The 21772-nt window shown below is 38.9% G+C and overlaps 1 protein-coding gene and 1 long non-coding RNA gene across 3 annotated transcripts in view; one reads left to right on the top strand and one right to left on the bottom strand.

Annotated features, from left to right (window-relative positions):
- Positions 1-4743: 4743 nt before the first annotated feature.
- On the bottom strand, positions 4744-12574 carry LOC136828075 (UDP-glycosyltransferase UGT5-like). Its single transcript, XM_067085802.1, has 8 exons — positions 12269-12574; positions 10167-10336; positions 9668-9922; positions 8052-8282; positions 7690-7854; positions 7162-7384; positions 6817-7036; positions 4744-5683 (listed from the first exon to the last, which is right to left on the bottom strand). Exons 2-8 carry the CDS (start codon positions 10329-10331, stop codon positions 5401-5403), a joined length of 1542 nt encoding a protein of 513 aa, XP_066941903.1. The 5' UTR covers positions 10332-10336; positions 12269-12574; the 3' UTR covers positions 4744-5400.
- A 1662-nt stretch (positions 12575-14236) lies between these two features.
- Positions 14237-21772, top strand: part of LOC136828087 (uncharacterized) — a 33151-nt gene continuing 25615 nt past the window's right edge. For both annotated transcript variants that reach the window (XR_010849908.1, XR_010849909.1), the window contains exons 1-2: positions 14237-14550; positions 14772-14870. This is a non-coding gene — a long non-coding RNA (uncharacterized lncRNA). The remainder of the gene's footprint in view (positions 14551-14771; positions 14871-21772) is intronic.

The raw sequence follows: 21772 nt of genomic DNA on the forward strand, positions 1-21772 counted from the left end.
TAAAGAAGCTAATGTAAGGAAATTTCCACCTTGTTGCCAGAATTTTAGTTTATAATAATAATAATGTGTGCATATGGTCAAGAAGGCGGGGCACAACTGGGTTAACCTGATTCTGAAGAAGAGAGAGTCCTTCCTGGCAGTGATCCAGAAACAGATCTTCCTAGAGAGTTGGCTCATTGTGAGGAACAGCCCCTGAGTGAATTCCCCATACTACTTCCCACCAGAACTGGTCCACCAAGCCATCAAAATTAGAAGAGAAGACTCCAGTGACACTCTTCTCCCAGTCATTATCTTTGAAACTGGCACCAGTGTCTAGAGGTCCAGGAGGCACGCCCCCTGTCCAGAGCAGGACCCCCACTTCCACCAAATGTCTCTCACCCTCACCGCAACACATGCTCCACCAGCATGGCAGATCTGGCATAGGGGAAGGGTGGAGATAACTTCAATCAGTCCTTTTGTCTTTCCCAACCCTCCCATGGCCGATGACGTAACAGGAAAAGCTAGTGGGAAGGTGCTGTAGGTGAGACACAACCTCACCCTTGAGCTTTCATGTGTGGTGGTGGTGCCTGCGGAGCAAGTGGTCAGTTTGGCTGCTCCACACAACATTGTGGACAATGTCCCTAACACAAGTCCCATTCCTTCCTACAGGAACAACTAGCCCAAGGATTTGGCTCTGCAAAAGGAGGTATCCGCCATGCTGCAGAAAGTAATGGTGAAGATAGTGAAGGACAGCTCATCAGGCTTCTACGGCTGCCCCTTCCTAGTGGAGAAAGATTCCAGGGGGCGGCAGTCAGTGATAGACCTATCAGCACTGAACCTCCATCTATAGCAGATGCCCTACAGGTTGGAGACACTCCTGAAAGTCTTGGTGTCAATCAAGGAGAATGACTTCATGGTGTCAATAGACCTAGAAGACAAATACCTAATGATTTCATGGTGTTGGTAGACCTAGAAGATGCATACCCACTCATCCCCATCCACCCAGTCCAGGAAGTATCTGCAGTTTGTCTCCAAGGATGTGACCTACCAGTTCAGAGCCCTCTGCTTCAGGCTGATGATAGCCCCATAGGCTTTGACCAGGGTGTTTGAACTAGTGTCTTCCTGTGCACATGTGAGAGAGATCTGCTTGAGGTATTACCTTGATGAATGGCTGATCATAGCACCATCAGAGAAGAAAATAGAGATCTTAGAACTGTACAGAGAGCTGGGGGTGACAATGAACTTCATGAAGTCAGACCTCTCCCCAAGCAGAACATCAAGTACTTGGGGATGCAAATTGACACAGTGGCAGTGAGAGCATCCCATAAGAAGTTAGCTAATCTGGTGAGGATCTCTGGCCCCTTCCTCTCGGCAGCCCAGTAACTGGCAAAGCAGTAGTAGGTCCCCCTTGGACAGGTCCTCCTGGGACATCTGGTCTCCCTCACATCAAATCCCCCCAGTGACATTTGAAGGTAGCCTGGAGAGGGCTGGACAAGGATCTGTCCCAGACAAACAAGGTGATGGAGAAGGTTGTGGAGTATTTTATGTGGTAGAGAGATCCAACAAACCACATGCAGGGAGTGCCATTTAGTCATCCACCACCAGAGATGCTGGTATTCTGAGAAGCATCCTGTAGGGAGTGGAGCACACATCCAAATGCTACATGTTTCAGGGCGTGGGGCCCAAAGGTGAGAATAAAGCATGTCCACCTCCTGGTGATTCAAGCATTCTGACTGGCACTGGCACTCCAGCACTTCCAAGACCAGATAGTGGAAAGGTCAGCATTTGCAATGAGTGACAAACCAAAGTGGTAGCCTACATAAACAAGCAGGGAGGTACCATCTCTCCGGAGCTGAATGCCTTGGCAGTGGAGATGCCTAAGTGGTCAGAAGCTCAGGGACTAGACCTGGTGACTAGGAACATCCCATGAAAGGGAGATGCCATAGCAGAAGGGGTAGTAGGCACCAAGTGGTCCCTTTATTAAGGAGTCACCGACTAGTTGATGGAGCTCTGGAAAGGTCCAACAATAGAGCTGTTTGCCACAGTGAGGAACACAAAGTGGCCCTTGTACTGTTTGCCAGTCCCTTCCAGCACCTCTGGGACAACATGGATGTCTACACCTCCTCTCCATTCAGCCAGATGAGAAGGGTCATCAACAGGCCCTTCATGCCTCAGGGAACACTGAGAACTACCTCTCATTCCACCTCTGCTGGTACATAAAGTAAAGTAAGTATATCTTAGTTTAACCAGACCACTGAGCTGATTAACTCGAAGGATTAGATTTAATTTTATGTGGCTAAGAACCAATTGGTTACCTAGCAATGGGACCTACAGCTTATTGTGGAATCCGAACCACATTATAGCGAGAAATGAATCTCTATCACCAGAAACAAATTTCTCTTGTTCTTCAACGACCTTTAGCTGAGAACGGAACCCGCTCACCCAGCAAAGAACTCTTCTGGTACAAGAGCAGAGCAAGAGATTCCCTCAGGCAGTAAGCTCCTTCCACCTTTATGGGTGGAGACCATCAAGCAGGTCCTCAGAAAAAGGGGATTTCTTGAGGACACTGGGGACATCATACCAGACACCCTCAGACCTTTGTCCATTGGAATGTACCAGGGGAAGTGGACAGTCATCTGAATTGGTGCTGTAGGTGTTACAATCCACTCAAGATCATTGTGAAGGAGGTGGCAGGCTTCCTGGTGTTTCTATGTAAGGAGAAGGTTCTCTCGGTTATAGCAGTCAAGGGCTACAACGCAGCCCTGTCTCATGTCTTCAGGACAAGGAGGATAAACCTCTCCAATACTTATGAGTTGTCCACCACCATCAAGGGCTTCGAGCAGAAGGCCCACCATGAGAAACAAGAGCTCCTGAGTGGGATGTGACTAAGCAAGAACTCCCTGAGTGAGATGTGACTAAGGTGTTCTCCAGTTTAAGATTCCCTCCTGATAAACCCCTGAAGTTGAAGACTGTATTTCTCCTCTCCCTTGCATTGGCCAAGAAAGTAGGCAAAATGCTCACCCTCTCATACAGTGTTACCCACTCTGTAAGCTGGTCCTCCCTCTCCCTGGATTTCATCCAGACTTTGTGGCCAAAAGCCAGAACCCCTCAGTCTTGGACCTGAAGTTCAAGCTGTTCTTAATCACACCATTAAGGACTTAGTTGAGAATAACAAGGACAAGATGGTCCTATGCCCAGTCAGAGCTTTGAGATACTACTTGAAACATACCCTCCCCCCCAGAGACCCACCTGTAGGAGACTCTTCATCAGTGTGAGTCAAGAGAAGAAAAAGGCCTCTAAGAACATGATCTCTTTCTTTCTGCTGGAGGGGAGGACCCTCCCCTGGGGAAGATCAAGGTCCACGACATTAGAGGCATAGGCCACTCAGTGATGTTCAGGAAGAACCACTCTGTATTCCTGGTGCTAAAGGCGGGTGTCTGGAAGAGACCGTCAACCTTCATATCCTTCTACCCGAGGGACTTGGCCCACAAGTCCTTGGAAGCCTTCACCCTGGGCCTATTAGTGGCAGCTCAGCAGGTGGTATAGGTTTGTCAAGCCCCAATAGGGTGCCACTTGAGAAGGGACCAGGAGCATGTCAACTACCCCAGGCTGACATGGTGAGTACAGTAACATGTTGTCCTGATATTGGTTAGGATACAAACCTACACTTTCAGTGGGAACTGACCCTCCTCTGCCACCTGTCATAGCTCTGGTCTCTCCTAATCTATAAAGCAAAGCAGAGTTGTGCATGGGCTGGTTCACAGATTAGAAGATTAAGGCCAGTTCAAGTCATGAGTGACTCAGACTACTCAATAGGATTTTATTTTTATAGTTGAGCCAGTGACTGCCAAAGTGTGCCTTGTGTGAGAAATTCCATTTATGAAACAATAGGTTTGTGTCCTATGAAATGTACAAATTAAATGTATATATAATATATATATTATATAAATTTTATATATATATATATATATATATATATATATATATATATATATATATATATATATATATATATATATATTGCCACGATCACTTTTCAGTGTGACTACTAGGTTCTTAAACCACACATCATATTGAGACTGGAATGGACTGGTGGTCTGCAACAACCAAAGGAAGTGTAAAAGAAAATACTCATAGTAGCCTTAAGCGTAATTTATTCTATATATAGACTTCACATGTTTACAACTTTGAGACCAGGTTCTGAAATGAAAAGCAACTTCACAAAACAATTTACAATACCATAATCGCTTCAATATGCAAAATACCTTCAAAGTATGATTAAAACAATTACCAAAATCAATGCCATATGCAAAATAACCTCAGTACTCATAATGGTAATACCTTCATTATATAATAAATAAGCCACATTAGTGAAATAAACATAATTAGCAGCAGCAATCAACAAGAGGGCAATACAATAAGGCAATAACCATAACAGGGCAATAAAAATAAGAAGCATAATAATAACAACAGTAACACCTCAACAATAATAATAGGGGCCATACCCACTCAACATAATGACTTCCTCATGCCCTTCAAAATAATAATACATCATAAATCGCTAGAGCCATCTTGCTCAACACAGTGACATACTCAAACCCTTCAGTAATAATAACAATAATTTACCACAGCTCATAAGAATCCAACTGGAATAACAATTCTTCCACAATGGCGACTATGGTATAGTCAGCCCTTGACCTTCGGAGCTTATCATGCCGTCCTCACGTCAAGCGCGAGAGGTCAGCCAAACCCCGAAACAACGGTATTTCGAAGAAACAATCCAACAACTGGACAAACCTAACTATATATATATATATAAGAATTTACTCTGGGATAATCTTTGACAATGTAGTTCACCTGAAGGTTTAATCGAGCTCTTTTCAACCTTTTAGAGAATTCTTGCTAACATACATCAACATCTGGTTACTTGTAGGACAGACAAACACCAACACAAAGATTATTCCCCTTCCAAATGGGTGCTCTGATAACAGAACTTACAAAGATGGTTCGACCTGTCATCATAAATCACAAGTGGATAAATCTGTGAAAAATGATCATGCAAACTCTGGTACCTGTAAAATTATGCATTTTCCATTTGTTTCATCAAGTTTCTCAAAATATCTGAAGAGATACGGATGGTTTTTGAGATATTGCTTGGTGGTTCTACTTGTTATTCATTGCTCTCATTACTGATATTATTTGTCATATCTTTCACAAGTACTTCGTAACCGGAAGAAATGACTTTCTAATATTTTTCTTACGAACAGCACTTGTTAGTCAGTGTTCAGTTTATATTTTGAGCAAAGGCTCGATCGTGTGATCTACAGTATCAAATAACACTGTGAATGAAAGCAGTAGATTTCATATACCGTACTTATGGCGTATATTTATTGACAAATATAAACTGATTTTGATGAAATGCTATTCAGACTTTTTCTTCAAATACATTTTACCCAAAACTGCACTGAGGACTTTCTTGAAAAGCCACCGGAGAATGAGCAAAGACAAAATGACAACCAAGAGGAACAATGCTAACGCGTCCAGCAGGAGCAGTTGTACCCACGAGAGGCTGGCTGCAGGAGACCTCAACTTAGGGGCTCCTCTGTGACGTATGACGTACTCCGTCCAGAACACTGCTCGTTCTACAGGAGGGGTCAGTTGGTCCTTGCATGCCCTTGAAGTCTTAGCTACATTTTCTTTGTATCTGAAAAAAATAAGGAGACTGGAATTTGATTTCTGTTTTCTTCAGTGAAAAGGAAAAGAGCTTCAGATGGCCTCACCATTTTCGTGCCCTACATTTCGTCTCCCCAGCATCAAGTTAAAACAAAATGTCAACGAGGCAAAGAAAAAAAAAGGGGGGGGCCTCCAGGCTTGTAACATCAACTGAGGCATGAATGTAATGATAGATTTGAAGTAGAAAAATAAGTGACAGAGGAGAACCAGGTTAAGTAATGAGTGACTGATGTTCTTTACAATCAATCGTGTGACTTCATTGGTTTTTGTTCTACACACCTCAAAACGGGAAAACGAATGCTGTACAGGAAAGGAGAGTATGGCTCATTGTTCCCTCAAACAATGGGAACATTCACCCAAGATCTTATGCGGAAGCAGTCGCACACAGCAAGGTATGATCCATTGAAACAAACAGCAGCAGAGTTACTCAGATAAAGCACGGAGGACATAATTAACAAGAGAGACAGAAACCCAACTTGTAGAGAGGTTCAAGAAAAAGTATTTAGGAATTTATTACACAATACGAGGTACTATAAGAAAGTTATGATTTAAGTGATGTCTAAATGAGTTAACTGATCACAGAAGACTAGAGCATACTGATTATATATAATTGTAATGGTATTTGTGATTTATGGTCACAACTGTCACGAAAACTGTATTCTTTTGGAGAGAACCTTCCGTTGACTGAATGCTTTAAACTCTGATTTTAAGACTGGTAGAATGTGTTTATATAATGCTGTTAGTTGGAGAAGATTGAATTTTCATGAATGTGTTTATATAATGCTGTTAGTTGGAGAAGATTGAATTTTCATGAATGTGTTTATAAATTCCAGAAGATTGAATTTTCATGAATGTGTTTATATAATGCTGTTAGTTGGAGCATAAATTTTTGAAATTTACATGATTCCTGAAGCTAAGAGAACATAAACGATATGATTATATACAAACGATATGGATATATACAAAGACACATTTTACTGTTAATGCTAAAGGAAGAAGTAAGCAGTTTGAAATTTATGAAGGACGGGTCATATTAGTACATCAGTAATCTTGTTGAGAAACCATAACAGATCAGGTACCAAAAATGGAAAATAAAAACTTACTTTGTGTTGTTCAAGAACTTCTTCAATAGAACTGACGATGAGATCTGCAGCTAAATCTTCATAATTGAGAGACAGACCCCATCCGTTAGCAACAACTCTAGCCCCATTGGTAGGCTGGTCTCCAAACAGGGGCAGTGCAACCACAGGAGTCCCATGGTACAACGCCTCTTGCAGACTGAGGAGCCCTCCGTGGCTTATGAATACTCTCACGTTAGGGTGACCTGAAAAGTCATGATAGAGTTGAATAGATACAAGCTTTCGAGCGATATCCTAAAGCAATTAATCTGATTGATTTCCTGTTTAAAGTGCAAGTCCTGTACTATGATTTCAAGATTACAATACTCGCCTAAAATATCTTGTTGTGGGAGCCAGGGGCTAATCATGATATTTTCTGGAATTCCTTCCAAATCGGTTTCGAATTTCCAAAGAATCCTTTGGTTTAATTTGGAAAAAGCTTCAATGAACATATTCCTGTACTTCACTGGCATTGTATTCCCTTTTGTAATTGAACCAAGGCTGAAGTATATTACACCTGCTGAGCCTGCGCCTTCAATCCATGACTCTAAGTCCTAAATTAAACAAAAAAAAACATTCATGATATCTTGAATTATCATGAGACTGGGAAGGTATTGAAGCAAAAAAAAAAAAAAAAAAAAACATTAATAGTGGGACAAAGTATAAAACAACATTTTGAAGACATTCAGGTAATAGTTTTGTTTTCATAAAAAAAAACTTATGCCATCAAACTCTCAAAGTGAAGATCTCAGTTTATCATTTAGATATTCATTTTGCATATATTAAATAGAATGTGTCATATACTGAGAGTATTTCCCACTAATGCATATAAACATCAGTCTTGGTAGTAGTGTCTTACCTCTGGTAAAGGTCTGGCAGGTCGACAGTGCATACTACCTACTTCCACTTGGGAAGGTAAAAGGGGAACAGTCAAGCCAGTCGAAAAGTGGGAGTTCAGCAGGCTGAGACTCTGATTTCTCTCTATTTCTAGAAGAGGCGGAAGGTCTGGGAAGTGCACATTGACCTTCAGGAAAACAGTCAAGCAGTCAGAATGAGTTAATCATCCAGTCATCCAGCTTGCAATAGTTGGTTTCCTTGAATGTTCACATGGTTTTAGCAGTTAATAAAATTTTGGCCTGCTTATGATAACAACTGACATATGTTGAAAATGAAACATTCTTCTGCTTAACGGAAGAAGGCTTCTAAAGAAGTAAATCTCACCTCTTTTTGAACTGCAGGTATGACTTCCCAGTGTCTCCAATAGAAGGGAACTACTATGCTGAAAACTGTATTGGCAAGGCGTCCGAAAACGTCTTCAAGGTTAGGCTCGTAAAGAAAACTGGGCATGTAGGCTGGGCTGAGTAGGTTTCCCAGGACAGCACTCTGTCTGGGATCCATGCCATTGGCAGCAATGGTAATGAAAGGCATCTCGTGTACAAAGGGGTAGCAGAACTAGAAATGAAAATGGAATGAACTTAACAGTTTCCATAAAAATGCCAGAGGTTTCTATTCTAAGTTATGGAAATTATATATTTTGTCTATTCCACACCAACTACCAGGCTATATTTTTCATAGTAACAGCATCCTTCTGTAAAATGACTAATTCTTGGATTCTAAGGTGAAAATCATAATTTTCAGAGTATATCACGACGGTGTACCAGCTTCTTCATCATAGAAAACTACATTCTTTTACAATAATGTTGCAGTAATGTTACGACAGTTTGTCATACAAACATTTTCAGTATGCTCTACAAGTTTTGTCTGCCTTGTAGCAACACTGGTGCCTTATAAGTTTTACCCATTTTGTCTGTCATTTAGTGATGTCATCATCCCAAATATACTTTACAAGTTTTATCATAGCACTTTACCAGTCCTGTGTGCCTGATAAATACACTCTTATTTTAAATATGCTTTGCTTGTCTAATCCATCTTGTAGTGATACTGGAAGCATAATATGTTGTACCAGTCTTATGTACATTATATAATCATTCTATTGCGCTGAATATGCTTTTATTTATACTCTTACATCTCAGAGTCTCCGGTATTTCAAATATCTTTACAGTTTATTGGCGTCATAGTTAAGCTGGCGAGAAAACCAGTTCAGAAACAGAGGAGCGATTTGAAAAATCATGAGGTAAACAGGACAACATAGTCAAGCCACTCTATCAAGGAGAGTAAAGGTATTTTCTTGGAGCTCGTCAGATGTTGTATGGTAGTATTAATGAAAGTAAAGTCTAAAATGGCAACATCTAGGGAACCTGATGTGCTGTTTTTGATCTTCAGTTAATCTGTTCATGATACCTTTGAAAACGGGAAAATGGTGAAAGTGTCTCAACATATCATTAAGTAACAAAACTCGCATAACTGAAATCAAAAGAAGATAGATAAAACTTTAATTAAATCTTTATGCCCTTCCCTAATGACCGAATGATGACTTCACCATTTCTTAGTCTGCAGAATCGGTGGTCAAATTCATATGGTGCAGTAATTCTTAAGTTCTCTGACCATAAATTTTACTTACCATACAGAATTCTTCATCATTGTTCCCTGTTACGTAAACGTTGCATTCTAAAGGTGTTTTTTTTTTATTTCGCCTAGTTCTCGTAGTCTTCTCCCCATTTCTATTACGAGTTATTAATTTTATATGTATTAGTGTTATTCACGGCTATTTTTTTCATGGCCCTTTACCAAAGATTCTCCCATCTTTTCACACTGTTCTCGTGATTCCAAACCTGATAAAACTATAAGTTTAGTCCAAGATCTTAGGATAAATTATAAACAAAGGAAATGGAAGTAGAAGGCATCCAAGACAAAATATTATTTGCAGGAGCAAATACCTCATTAAACAGATGATCAAGAACAATGAGGTCATACTCCTTCCTCTTCCTGTAGAGTTCCTTCACATGAGGTACACGATAAATATCCCTCGCCATCTTACACAGTCTGTCTTTGAGGGCACTGATCATTCCAGTTTTCTTCTTTACTTCGTTGAAGAAGTTCACACTGGGATCTGGATAGTGGGGAAGTCGGTGGGGGATTTCTCTGATGTTCGGGTTCTGGTGCTGGACGTCGTAGCTGGTCAACATGTCTACCTGGGGGTCAGAGAACAGCGATAATGCTCTGAAGACACAGGCTTCAAGTTGGAGGCCCCTGCTATATTTCAAGGTTGTATTTCGTCTCCTCTCTTTTCTTCACCGACTAGATGTGTCAAAACTATCCTTCAGCATCATAGAAAGTAATCGTAATTGGCTGTAAAAGTTTCTATTATCGCTATCACGTTCAATTATTCAACTAAATTCCCCCTTTCTCCGTAATGGGGATGGCTTTCATACTTACTTTGTGGCCTCGATCTGCAAGGGCCTCTGCCAGGGGCATGAAGACGTTCCTATGGCTCTTGCTTCCCATAGGAAGGAGCATGAGGATCTTGTAGGATCTTTCAGGGGGAAGGAGACCCCCCATCCTGTCCCAGGCGACATCAGCAAGAGTAGGACACCAAGCCATTTCATCTGCAGGAAAGGTTGGTGTTTGTCGTAGAGAAGAGGAAGGATTAGGTGTCCTCTTATGAAAACATATGCAATTTTTCATTGATGATGTGGACAGTGCTAACATACTGATTAAAGATACCCACTTAAGCAAAATATACTGAAATTGCATAGCAAAGAAAGATCATACGAAAGTGTAATAAAAACTCTCTGAATTTTCGAGAATTTGCAGTTAAAGATACTTAACGCCCCCGCTTTTAAAGTTCTTTACGTTTCAGTAGCGTTAGTCTTAAAAATTTCTGCAGACTGACTGATATCTAAGCAGCACTTCGTAATGATTTGAACATAAATTGAGGTGGTATTGTTTCTCTGTCTTTAACCGTTCCGTCTAGAGGCTGAGGCCACCACAAAGACGATGTTTTTGTTCAGGCGACCACTGAAGACCACATTATCCCATATAACTGTGGGCCCACTTGTCCACTAGGAATCATGCAAGATCACCAAATCATAGGTTTAGGAGAGCTGTTCGGATTTCACCAATCGAAGCACTTGCACCCCTGCCGTCACACTCATCCATACCACCATTAAGTGCCACAGTCAAACGAAGAAGATCACATGCATGCCCACTAGAGGAGTTAAAATGGCCTTCGACGCCGTTTGGTATTCAGGAATTCATGGCGTATATGTATGTTTCTCCAAGCACGACACAAAACACCTGCCTTCAAGAATTAAGCGTTCAACACAAAACGAGCGATCTTTTATGCAAAAGAATGAAACAGAACGGAGCTGGCCACCAGGAGAAGTAATCAAAAAAGAAAGCGAGAACAACTGGAAAATTATAAGCAATATCCAGAAATGCCCAATCACCAGGCGTGAGTGGAAACTGTCTGTGAACTTGGGGGTGTGAGACTAAGAAAGGGAAATCTCCCCCTCCTTTTTATTTGAGGAAGGAGCGTACACACCGACCACGTTCAAAAAGCAAAGCATCGACTCATTTACCCCCAAACACGCGATTGAACTCGACGCGGAATTCGTATGAAACGAATTTTCTATAGGAAACTCTAATCAGCCCAAGCCGAACTGAACAACGCCAATAAATTAAAACATCGGGACAAAATTCATAGATGAGGACTTAGATTAAGCATTGCGTAATATCAGAAAGAGCCGATTGCCAAACGTAATACTATGCAAAGTGAAGAACATCTAAAACTGCTCCAAAAATAAACCCGCCAAGGCAAAATGCAAATCCTAATCCTCAAGTCATGAAACAAGAGGGACTCCCGACCAGCACGAGGAAGAATCTCTGGCACAGAGAATGAATAAGCACGTCTCACCCCAATAAGAACAGCGTTCAGAATGAACTGAATGCAAAGAACCGGATTCCACCCGGATCATCACCACATACGGCAGTACATACTAACAATAGACTTGCAACTTGAAAATGCACATTACTAAGGCGTCAACGTGACACCGAAGGCGCCCTGGTAACAACATGACGACCGTTATATTAACTTTGCAATCAGTAATTCACAAGGATGATGAGGGGAAACAGTCAAAAGATTCAGATCTCGCAAGTCAAAATCGCGGAAACAAATACAGCGTGATTAAGGCTACAGACTCTCTGATCTCTGACTATACTAGCAGTCTCTTTGACTCTCCGCACGTTTTTTTTTTCTAGAACCTACAGTAGATAAACAGATCTCGCCTCGTTTATGCCTCGTCAGAGGCAAGCATCTCGCACGCACTCATGCACTTCGGTACAGCAACGCTTGCACGATGCCGTACAAATATCACAGACATGAAATGGTAACTTTTAATAGCTTTCCGCAGCTGTTGATGAGGCTTTAGCTGATGAAAGCACAATTTCAAGAGAACAAAAGTTACAGACAACTTAAAACGCGCCAAGGATCGCAATGTGGACACCAGGGCCAAGGGCTGACACTGAACACTACTCACCCTTCCTTACCCGACTGAGCACTGGGCAAACGTGTATGAGCAACAGTAAGGTTCTTCCAAGATCAGGCGAGGAAACTATTGTGCATTGTTTGCGCTACCAGTCAAAGAGCGCTAAAGGCAAGAGCGACAAGCAAGAATCTCACCCCTGCCATATGAGAGTGAGAGAAAGTAGGTTGGTGTTTTAACACTGTAATTAGTACTACAGTTACTGATTTCGCAGATGCTTATTTTGTACAGCATGTACTGGGGTGCCTAAGGTAAATGCTTGCACAAATAAACAAGAAAAACACTACACCTAACCGTTGCAAGCATTGCACTGCCTGGCAACGAACATTGTTCTTGAAGTTGTGTCCTGACTTCGTTATCATCTTCATATCTTCAGCAATCCAAAAATCCATGTTTAGGATAAGGTGAAAAGTCTGTAACTCACACACGCGCGTGCACACACATATACATACATATATTACATAATATATATATATATATATATATATATATATATATATATATATATATATATATATATATATTTATATATATAGCTAAGTAAAGGACAATACGTCGAAAGGTCTTGCAGTACTCCATTGTTTCCCTTTCCTTTGTGGATTTTGTCTTTATAAGAGAGAGAGAGAGAGAGAGAGAGAGAGAGAGAGAGAGAGAGAGAGAGAGAGAGAGAGAGAGAGAGAGAGAGAGAGAGAGAAGTCCACAGGGGCCACTGACTTGAAATTTAAAGTTCCCAGAGAATATGGTGTTCATTTGAAAAAAGTAACAGAGGGTAACACTTGAAAAAATAAATTAACAAGTAGATACAAATGTAAACGAATTGTTGAAATACAAGAATTATATCTTCGCTTGAACTTTGTGGAATTTAGAGACAGGAAAATCATCACAAATATAAGTTTTTTATTGTAAAGTCAGACTTTACACTCAAGTAAATAGTGTGAATACAATTTATTTAAAAAAAAGAACTCCCTCAAAATTTTAAGTCAAGCCTTGAAACAATCGGGTTACTACGCCTGTTATTGCCTTGTCCATTCTTTTTTTCAACACTGTCACTGGAATAATGATTCCCCTGGCTGTACTGCGCTCAGAAATGTCATCACCTAGAAAAGTTTTTGTCGCAGAAAAGCAAAAACAAAACAAAAAATCCGGTGAAAACATTTAAATGGCATCACAACCGGACCTTGGTTCAGCCTGCTGTTAACTGCCCCTCTGGCTTTGTAAGGCTAGCTATTTCTGCTTAGTTCGGCCGAAATATTAAAGCAATGGGTATTCCTGTTTACTAATAAAACATTTTGACTGAATAATATTGGAAAGGTTGTGTATAATGCAATGCTGATGGGATCATTTGAGAGATTTACCCAGACAATTTGAGAAACTTGACACCTTTTGTGTATGTTTTTGCGTTCGAGGTTACAGCTCGGACGAAGTATTAAATCAAAGGATATTTCTGTGATGATATTTAATTAAAGCGATGACATGAGATATAAGAAAAGGATGCATTCAGTGAGACGCCGGTCAATGTTTATAAAGAGTGAAGAAGTCGGTTCTTCTTCTTCTTTATTGACCATTTACAATTGCTAAGAAGATAATGATATACAACATAGAGCACAAAATATTTTCATATTGTAACTATTTCTGCAGAATATATCGTTAATGAATGGAAATTTTTGACTGGGAAATATAGGAAAGGCTGTATATAATTCAGTACAGGAGAGATATCTAAAGAAATATCCCAAGATAACGGAAATTTACCGTTTCTTTTGTATGTTGTTGCGTTCGAGTTTACAATTTGGCGGAGGCATCTAAAGCAAAAGGTGTTTCTACAGAAGATATCGTTTATTTATGAAATTTTTTGACAATAATATATAAAAAAAAGTACATATAATACACTACAGGTCAGATAATTAACGAAATATACAGATGATGGAAATTGAAACGTCTTTGTTTATAGCTTTGGTTTCGAGTTTACAATTCGGCAGAAGTATTAACGTAAGGGATATTTCTACAGTAGATATTATTTATTATTGAAACTTTTTGACTGGACAATATAGACAAATGTATATGTAATGCAGTGCATGTGAGATAATTAAAGAAATTCACAGAAATAACGGAAATCTAAACGACCTTTTTTATGTCTTTGCGTTCATCGCCGAGTCGCCGTTACTGTACAAGGACGCCATTGGAGCTTTCTGTAAAGTGGCCAAACGAAATGAATGGAATATAATTCATTTTCTACGAGTCCCGGCGTGGCTTTGCTGGTTTATCTTCATATCATAAATGTAAGTGTGTCTTGTGCTTCGATCAGTAGTGAAAGATAGTTAAGATTAAAGCGAGTTAGTTAAGAAAAGTCCATTACAAGCATTTCTGGAATTCTGGGGCTACAGGGCCCATGAACATTGGCGTTCTCCAGCTTCAATAAACAAAGATTTTATTGTTAATTACTATATCGTATCCTGACTTACAAAATTACTAATCCTATATTGCCTATTTCTCATTACAGGACCAGCGATGATAGGAAACGTGACAAAGATTCCAAACACTCGAAATTATTAAGATTGGGCTGGCTACAGACCCCTTGTAACACGCCATTCCTGACCGAGTGAGTGTTCGACTGTTATTCATATTGTTCGTTCTTTTGTTCTTTTGTTCTTTCTCACTTTTTGTAGACACCTTTGTTGTTTTTCTTGTCATGGTTGAGTACTTATTGCTGTGTGTGTTTTTATAATTAAGGTTTTTCACGGTTTTTTTTTATTATTGTGACGTGTTTCTTGGGGGCTTGTCACTTTCAGCTATCTTTGCGTATCATCACTTTCCGTATTTCTGATAACTGCTAATTCATTTTTATTATGTTGTTGCCCATTTAGTCTTGTTATTTTCTCATTTTTTTACATTTATCATTGTTAGCCAACATATCATTGTCACCATCTCATTTTGTTTTACCGGAAGGACGTTGGTAATATTGTGATTAACTCATTTTTCGTTAAATACACAAATCACATATTTTTTCGACTGGTTTTTGACGGGTAGGCCATTAATTTTTGTTGGAGGGGTAGGTCCCATAGCGAGGGAGGCTTTGCCCTGATCCCTGATCGGGGGATTAGGGATTTGGATAAGTTGGCAGAACTAACGTTATGTATATTGTACTTTATGTTATTTTTTGGTTAGGGGCAAAAACAAACTGCTTATTCAAATATACAGTTCATGTGTGTTAGTGTTTAAAATATTATTTAAAATAATTACACTCAAGGGATAAAAGCCTGTGTTAATTAACATGGGTAAATCATAACTTAACCTCCCATGACCTTACTTAACCCAGGGCACTGCATTATACCTGCAATTAAGCTAACCTAAAATTATGCTACCTTGCCTAACCTACTGTAGCTTAACCTAACCTATGGCTCTGCTGTTCTTGGATCATCCCTAACCTAGCTTGCGCTTAGTATAATGCTCACGTTATGCTGCGGAGGTTAAAGGTTATTAGGCTGTTAGGCCATCATAGGACTGTATGGGGGTGGGGATACTGTTCAGTGCCTTTGAGTGTGAAAATTTTAGATTTTGTTGTTTAATAACAAGATTTCCAGGTAATTTTATAGAAGAGGGCTGCATCGGATTGTCTGTATAATTAAAAGTTCTCTTTGTGCTGTGGAGGGTAAAGGCTGTCAGGCGACTAGGCTATCACAGGACCTTCTGGGGTGGTGGTACAGTTCGCTAACGTTGAGTTGGAAAATTTTAGATTTTGTTGTTTAATAACAAGATTTCAGGTAATTCTATAGAAGAGGCTGCATCAGATTGTCTTTAACCTAGCTTACACTTATCATATTGTTCACTGTATTCTGTGGAGGTTAAAGGTTATCAAACGGCTATTAGGCCATCGTAGGGCTGTTTGGGGCAGTGATACAGTTCGATGACTTCGGGTTTGAAAATGTTAGACTTTGTTGTTCATTGCAAGATAGCCAGGTAATTCAATAGACGAGGGCTGCACTAGATTATCTGTACAGTTTAAGAGCTCATATTATGCTGTGAAGGCTAAAGTCTGTCAGGCTACCAGGCTATTCTTGGACCATCTGGGGTGGTGGCACAGGTCACTGAGTTTGATTTGGAAAATTGTCAGTTTTGTTTATTGCAGTAGATACAATATTGTCAGGTAATTTTGGTATCACTTCTATTAAGTTAGGTAACAAAGGATTAGGATTCCAGCTGTTTACCTATTTGTACCCACATACTCCCAGATATAATTACAGTTGAACCCCACCTATTCACAGTTCCAGATTCAGGTTCGCAGATTTCTCTATGGAACATACATACATATTACTTGCGGAAAATTCCCCTATTCACAGTGTTTTTCATAGAGAAATGTTCACAAATTACTTTATTTTCATATTTTCATGACTAAATGCACATTTTGTGATAAAACTATTAAAATATTCAGGTATAAGCATTTATAGAGGGTTTCTTTGTGTTTTAGACTATCAAAATAGGCAGTTATAAGTGATTTTAGAGGGGTTTTAAGTATTCACGGATTTTAGCTACTCGCATCCCCCGCGAATACCGGGCGTCTGCTGTAATGCAATGTGTTGTTGAATTTGTTTTTTACTTGGAATAGTATTTAACTGTTTTCTGATAAGTTATAAATAACTTTAACATGATATTGTACAATTTAGATCTGCTGATGAATAGCCTGCAGGTATACTATTATATAAAAATATCAGAGTAATCCCAGATTTACCCAAATGTATTTTGAATAGTTTGTATAGTTTTACTCGTACTTTCTTATCTTTTTAATATATAATTAATAATGAAAACTTGGAAATTTACTGTTATCTCAGTAAATATGAAGGCTGCTGCCATTTTTCAACTGAGCACAAAAGTTTATCTTGCATTGTCCCCTTAAATTATGAGACTTGAACAAGATTGGAGTAACTGAGCTAGCATTTACAATTTTCACTTTTTATTATTTATGTCGAACTTCTGACGGAAGAAATTACTTTTAGAAATTGTGCACGTAAATGTAAATATTTAATTTAGGGTACTGTATATCTGTGGATTATTTGAGTAAACAGATATAATGTCCAAACCATTCTAGCCTAAACTAACCTAGTGAACGACATTTGAAAGCCATATTTCTAGAGCTTCTTAGCCGTGGTTATAACCAATGTAATTAAATGCCCTACCCTCCCCAGGCTTGCACTAACAGTAACACTTACCCTAGGGCTAAGTAACCTCGCTCAACTCAGATCTACGTTGAGAAAACCTGCAATAGGTTTTTCGTCGTTTCATGTGTGGTATAATTTGTGATTTTGGAGGCATATGCTTGTATAGCCTAGGCCCACAGTGATAAAATAGGATCCTTAACAACCAGTTGCCAAGACTTTGCCTATTCCTACTTCTCTTCTCCTCTTGTGGCCCTCAAGTTTAGGCCTAGGCTTAGTCCTAAGCCCTGTTGGAATGCTTGATTTTAAATGACCCTACATATTCTGCAAATTATTTTCACCTGTCCATTTAAAATACATTCTTCCATTTATTTTTCCATTTGGAAGACATTCTTCCATTTGTTCATCTTTTAGGAATGCAGGAAAAGTTACATCCAGATTATAAAAAACCAAACTATTTGCAGTACTTGTAAAAACTAACTTATTAGCTGTAAGCAAAATTGTTGTTTATATTGCGTGCAAATCTTTAACCAATTACTCCTGGTAATTTTTGCTCTCTCTCTCTCTCTCTCTATGGGCTGGTGATTCAGTGGGGCATTTGGATTGCTTGCCATGGGAATCTCTCTCTCTCTCTCTCTCTCTCTCTCTCTCTCTCTCTCTCTCTCTCTCTCTCTCTCTCTCTCTCTCTCTCTCTCTCTATATATATATATATATATATATATATATATATATATATATATATATATTGAATGTCTTTTTGTAATGTAGTGTTTGAAAATAAGTATATAAAATATTTACGTTGAAATTATTATCACTTGTTTTTCCCCTGTTACTGGTAGAATATATATATATATATATATATATATATATATATATATATATATATATATATATATATATATATAGTGTGTTTGTGTGTATATATGTAATATATAAAATATATATGATTATTATCACTTATTTTCACCTGTACTAATGTGATATATATATATATATATATATATATATATATATATATATATATATATATATATATATATATATATATATATATATATATATACTGGTACTGTATATATATGTATTATACATATATATTTGTGTGTGTGTGTGTGTAAGAAAGGTATTGAGTGACCTACTGGCTGGGTGTTGTCTAGTTTATTACTGGTTCATGACTGAATGAATGTACAGAATCTTCGAAGTTGTTATTGACTGGTGCGAGCTGCAAAGTAGTTTCTACACACGCACAAGGCAAAACAGAGATTATATTCGGACACCTGTGCTTGTCGACAGACAAACAGATGGCGATTGTGAGAGACATAATAAACGTACAATGATAAAACATATATCAGTGGAAAGGCCAGGAAATTCCACATACGGACATTTGCATGAGATTCGAGACAGATTAATGAATACACTGCAGTAGCCTAATGTATGTGAAATGGCGAGACGTTTGGCATCTTCACAAATAGAAACATACATACAGTTTGATACAGAAGATTCGGTGGAACATTATGCAAGTAGTGGTGATAGTACATGAATCGAGACAACAATGGTTAGAGAGAAACAGGCTGGAATATTGTATGGTAGAAGTTGCGTTCCTTCAAGCGCGCCTTTCCAGCTGACGCACGGAAGGGAGAGAGAGAGAGAGCGCTTGTTGTCCTGTTTTGTCCGATGGCTGACTCACAATCACGTGTGCCTGTAGAACCGCCAATTAGGTCCCTTACAATACCTACCCCCCCCCCTCCCAAGCAAGGCCCCGATGCAGAAATCATCTTGCTGACAATTCGAATGGGAGTGAAGGGCTTGGGCTTTGGGCGGGTAGGAGGCTGAAGGGCGGCGCCAGCCAGGCTGAACTCGAGGAGGACGGCAGCAGGCTGAAGGATGACGTCAGCTGGTCCTTCGTTGGTCAGGTCGTCCGGTACGAGTTTGGGGGCGGCGTCAGGCTGCCTGGAGGAGGAGGCGTCCAGGGTTCCTGTGGTCGGGTGGGTCATCTCGCAGGGTCGGACATCTATTGAAGGCTCGGGAACGCCGAGAGGTTGGGTCAAGGAGGCGGCGAAGGATTCGTTGGCGCGTGGGTCGTATCATGGGTCAGACGTGTGCCATCGGCTCCTTTGAGTCACTCCAGGGTCACCAGTGTAAGGAACAGGAGGGAGAGAGAGAGCGGGATGCTTGTTGCCCGGTTTTGTCCAATGGCTGACTCATATATATATATATATATATATAGAATATATATATAATATATATATATATATATATATATATATATAGCCTATATATATATATATATATATATATATATATATATATATATATATATATATATATATATACATATATACACACACACACACACACACACTCACACACACACACACATATACTGCACTCTCCTCGAATCCAGGGTGATGAACTCCCCCAAAAAAAAAAAAAAAAAAACCTAGCATTGTAAACGAAACCAATGAATTTTCCACCTTCCTGGGGCAGAATCCGCCTTACATTCAGCAGGTGGAGAGATGGCCAGGACATGTATTGTTTGTGCAATAAGATATCAGTCATTTTCAGCTGTCAGTATATAGTCTAATAATTATTTTTAAGAAATGCAATGAGAAATTAGCTTGTATTTAATAAATGCGACACAAGGCTAACTTGTTCTTAAGAAATGCAACTGGAGGCTGATCCTTGGTTTTTTGAAATGCAGTGGGAGGCTAATTTTGGTTTTTAAGAATGCAATGGGAGGCTAATTCTGGTTTTTAAGAAGTGCAGTGGGAGGCTAATTCTGGTTTTTAAGAAATGCAGCAGGAGGCTAATTCTGGTTTTTAAGAAATGCAGTGGGAGGCTAATTCTGGTTTTTAAGACATGCAATGGGAGGCCAATTCTGGTTTTTAAGAAATGCAGTGGGAGGCTAACTTGTTTTTAAGAAATGCAATGAGAGGCTAACTTGTTTGTAAGAAATACAGTGGGAGGCTAATTTGTTTGTAAGAAATGCAATGGAAGGCTAACTTGTTTTTAAGAAATACAATGGTAGGCTAATTTGTTTGTAAGAAATGCAATTGGAGGCTAATTTGTTTTTAAGAAATGCAGTGGGAGCTAACTTTTTAGTAAGAAATGCAGTGGGATGCTAATTTGTTTTTAAGAAATGCAATGGGAGGTTAATTTATTTGTAAAAAATACAACGGGAGACTAACTTTTTTGTAAGAAATGCAATGGGAGGCTAACTTGTTTGTAAGAAATGCAATGGGAGGCTAATTTGTTTTTAAGAAATGCAATGGGAAGTTAATTTGTTTTTTTAAGAAATGCAATGGGAGGCTAATTTGTTTGTAAAAAATACAATGGGAGACTAACTTGTTTTTAAGAAATGCAATGGGAGGCTAACTTGTTTGTAAGAAATGCATGTCTTTCATTGTAATGTTTAAGAACAGCTAGTGCTAATTTGTTTTTAAGAAATGCAATGAAGTGTTTGTTTTTAAGAAATGCAATGGGAGGCAATGTACTGTTTGAAATCTGATGAGGCTTTTTTCAGAAATGCAAGGGTGACAAATGTTAGAATATTAATAGTTTGAATGTCATGATTATAGATTATGTATATCTATATAAAAATATATAGGCTAACTTGTTTGTAAGAATACAATGTAAATTTATTTATACATAAATGCAATTATATTTACATACATGCATGGAGTCTAACTTTTTAGTAAGAACTGATATACTAATTTGTTTTTAAGAATTGCAATGTTAATTTATTTGTAAAAAAATACAAAAGGTTTTGAAACTTTTTGTAAGAAGAATGGAAGAATCTGTTTTAAACTTCTCAGGAAGAATTAGAAGCTAATTTTTTTTAAGACATCTTGGGAAGTTAATTTGGGAAGAATGTGTTTGAATATCTTGGGAAGAAATACAATGTGTTCTAACTTTTTGGGAAAAGAATAGAAAGTATCTAACTTTTTTAGGAAGAACTAAAATGATTGTGTTTGACCTTCCTGGGAAGAACAGAAAGATGTGTCTGAACTTTTTGGGAAGAAGCAAAAAACTGTTTGTATTGAATGATTGGGAAGAACATGGAAGAATGTGTTTGAATATTGTTGGTTTGAACACTGAGAATGAGTTTGAACTTCATGGGAAGATCAGAGAAGAATGTGTTTGAACTTCTTGGGAAGAACATGGAAGAATGTGTTTGAACTTGTTGGAAAGAACACTGGAGAATGAGTTTGAACTTCATGGGAAGATCAGAGAAGAATGTGTTTGAACTTCTTGTGAAGAACACAAAGAATGTTTTGTTTAAACTTCTTGGGAAGAACATGGAAGAATGTGTTTAAACTTCTTGGGAAGAATATTTGAACTTCATCTTGGG

Source organism: Macrobrachium rosenbergii, chromosome 3 (assembly GCF_040412425.1).
Source record: "Macrobrachium rosenbergii isolate ZJJX-2024 chromosome 3, ASM4041242v1, whole genome shotgun sequence".
Lineage (NCBI taxonomy): Eukaryota > Metazoa > Arthropoda > Malacostraca > Decapoda > Palaemonidae > Macrobrachium > Macrobrachium rosenbergii.

What these genes read in the sequence shown, in the direction of transcription:
- LOC136828075 (XM_067085802.1), bottom strand. Translation starts at nt 10,331, where the DNA reads ATGGCTTGGTGTCCTACTCTTGCTGATGTCGCCTGGGACAGGATGGGG. An exon ending in CCCACAACAAGATATTTTAG is followed by an intron (nt 7,037 to 7,161) that starts GCGAGTATTGTA and finishes ATGACTTTTCAG; the next exon opens with GTCACCCTAACGTGAGAGTA. An exon ending in GAAGTTCTTGAACAACACAA is followed by an intron (nt 5,684 to 6,816) that starts AGTAAGTTTTTA and finishes TATTTTTTTCAG; the next exon opens with ATACAAAGAAAATGTAGCTA.